General features: G+C 66.3%; 1 protein-coding gene across 1 annotated transcript in view; it reads left to right on the forward strand.

Moving 5' to 3' along the window:
• RIPK4 (receptor interacting serine/threonine kinase 4) overlaps positions 1-518 on the forward strand; it is a 21,089-nt gene extending 20,571 nt beyond the window's left edge. The window contains exon 9 of the mRNA XM_006916769.2: positions 2-518. Within this exon, the coding sequence (XP_006916831.1) occupies positions 2-484 (483 nt within the window). The 3' untranslated portion in view covers positions 485-518. The remainder of the gene's footprint in view (position 1) is intronic.
• The last annotated feature ends 577 nt before the right edge of the window (positions 519-1,095 follow it).

Genomic DNA, 1,095 nt, shown 5'->3' on the forward strand with positions numbered 1-1,095 from the left:
CACCGACCTGCACTCCGACGTGGACGTCCGCAACGAGCTCGCGCAGACGCCCCTGCACGTGGCGGCGGAGACGGGGCACACGAGCACCGCCAGGCTGCTCCTGCACCGGGGAGCCCGCAGGGAGGCGGTGACCGCGGAGGGCTGCACCGCCCTGCACCTGGCTTCCCGGAACGGCCACCTGGCGACCGTCAGGCTCCTGCTGGAGGAGAAGGCTGATGTGCTGGCTCGGGGGCCCCAGGGCCAGACGGCGCTGCACCTGGCCGCAGCCCACGGGCACGCGGAGGTGGTAGAGGAGCTGGTCAGTGCCGACGTGCTCGACCTGCCCGACGAGCAGGGGCTCAGCGCGCTGCACCTGGCCGCCCAGGGCAGGCACGCCAAGACGGTGGAGACGCTGCTCAAGCACGGGGCGCACGTCAACCTGCAGAGCCTCAAGTTCCAGGGGACCCTCAGCCCCGCTTCCATGCTCCGGCGAAGCAAGACCTAGCCTGCTGCCCTCGGAGCCTGGAACCCTGGCGGGGCTCCCGTCCCACTGTCCTGGCCCAGCGTGGGGACAGAAGGATGTCATGCGTGTCAACTCCCCTCGCCTTGCTGATGGCTGGTGGCGCATCGGCCGGACAGGCCGTCGGGGGCAGGTGGCCGCTGGCTCTTGATTCGTGTTGGAGTCCGCTTGGGCCTGTACCCTCCGCATGAAGGCATTCGACCCACGTGGTCCAGAGGGACGATGGGTCAGAATCATCTCGTCAGGCCCCTGCTCGTGGGTCTTCAGCGGCAGACCTGGGTGCCATTGCATCTGCCCTGACCGGAGCAGAGCCACGGACCACGCCGGCCCGCGGAGGCAGGGCAGGAGCAGCCGCGTCCTGTCTTTGTTGGCGGCAGGCGAAGCAGCCTGTTCCGGAGTGTTTTAGTGGAATTCTTGTTCTACGGAATATCGTCAGTAGATGAACACAGTATCAGCTGTTGCTTTAAATCTTAGAGATGTTCGTGTCATGGGTTAGGCTAGTCTGTGCGGGTCGTGTGCAAACGAGGTTGGTTCCTGAACACAGCGACCTTCCCGGCTCTCCCGCACCCACACCTTTCAGTCGGCTCCTGGTGCCC

The sequence above is a fragment of the Pteropus alecto genome, unplaced genomic scaffold, assembly GCF_000325575.1.
Source record: "Pteropus alecto unplaced genomic scaffold, ASM32557v1 scaffold97, whole genome shotgun sequence".
NCBI lineage: Eukaryota > Metazoa > Chordata > Mammalia > Chiroptera > Pteropodidae > Pteropus > Pteropus alecto.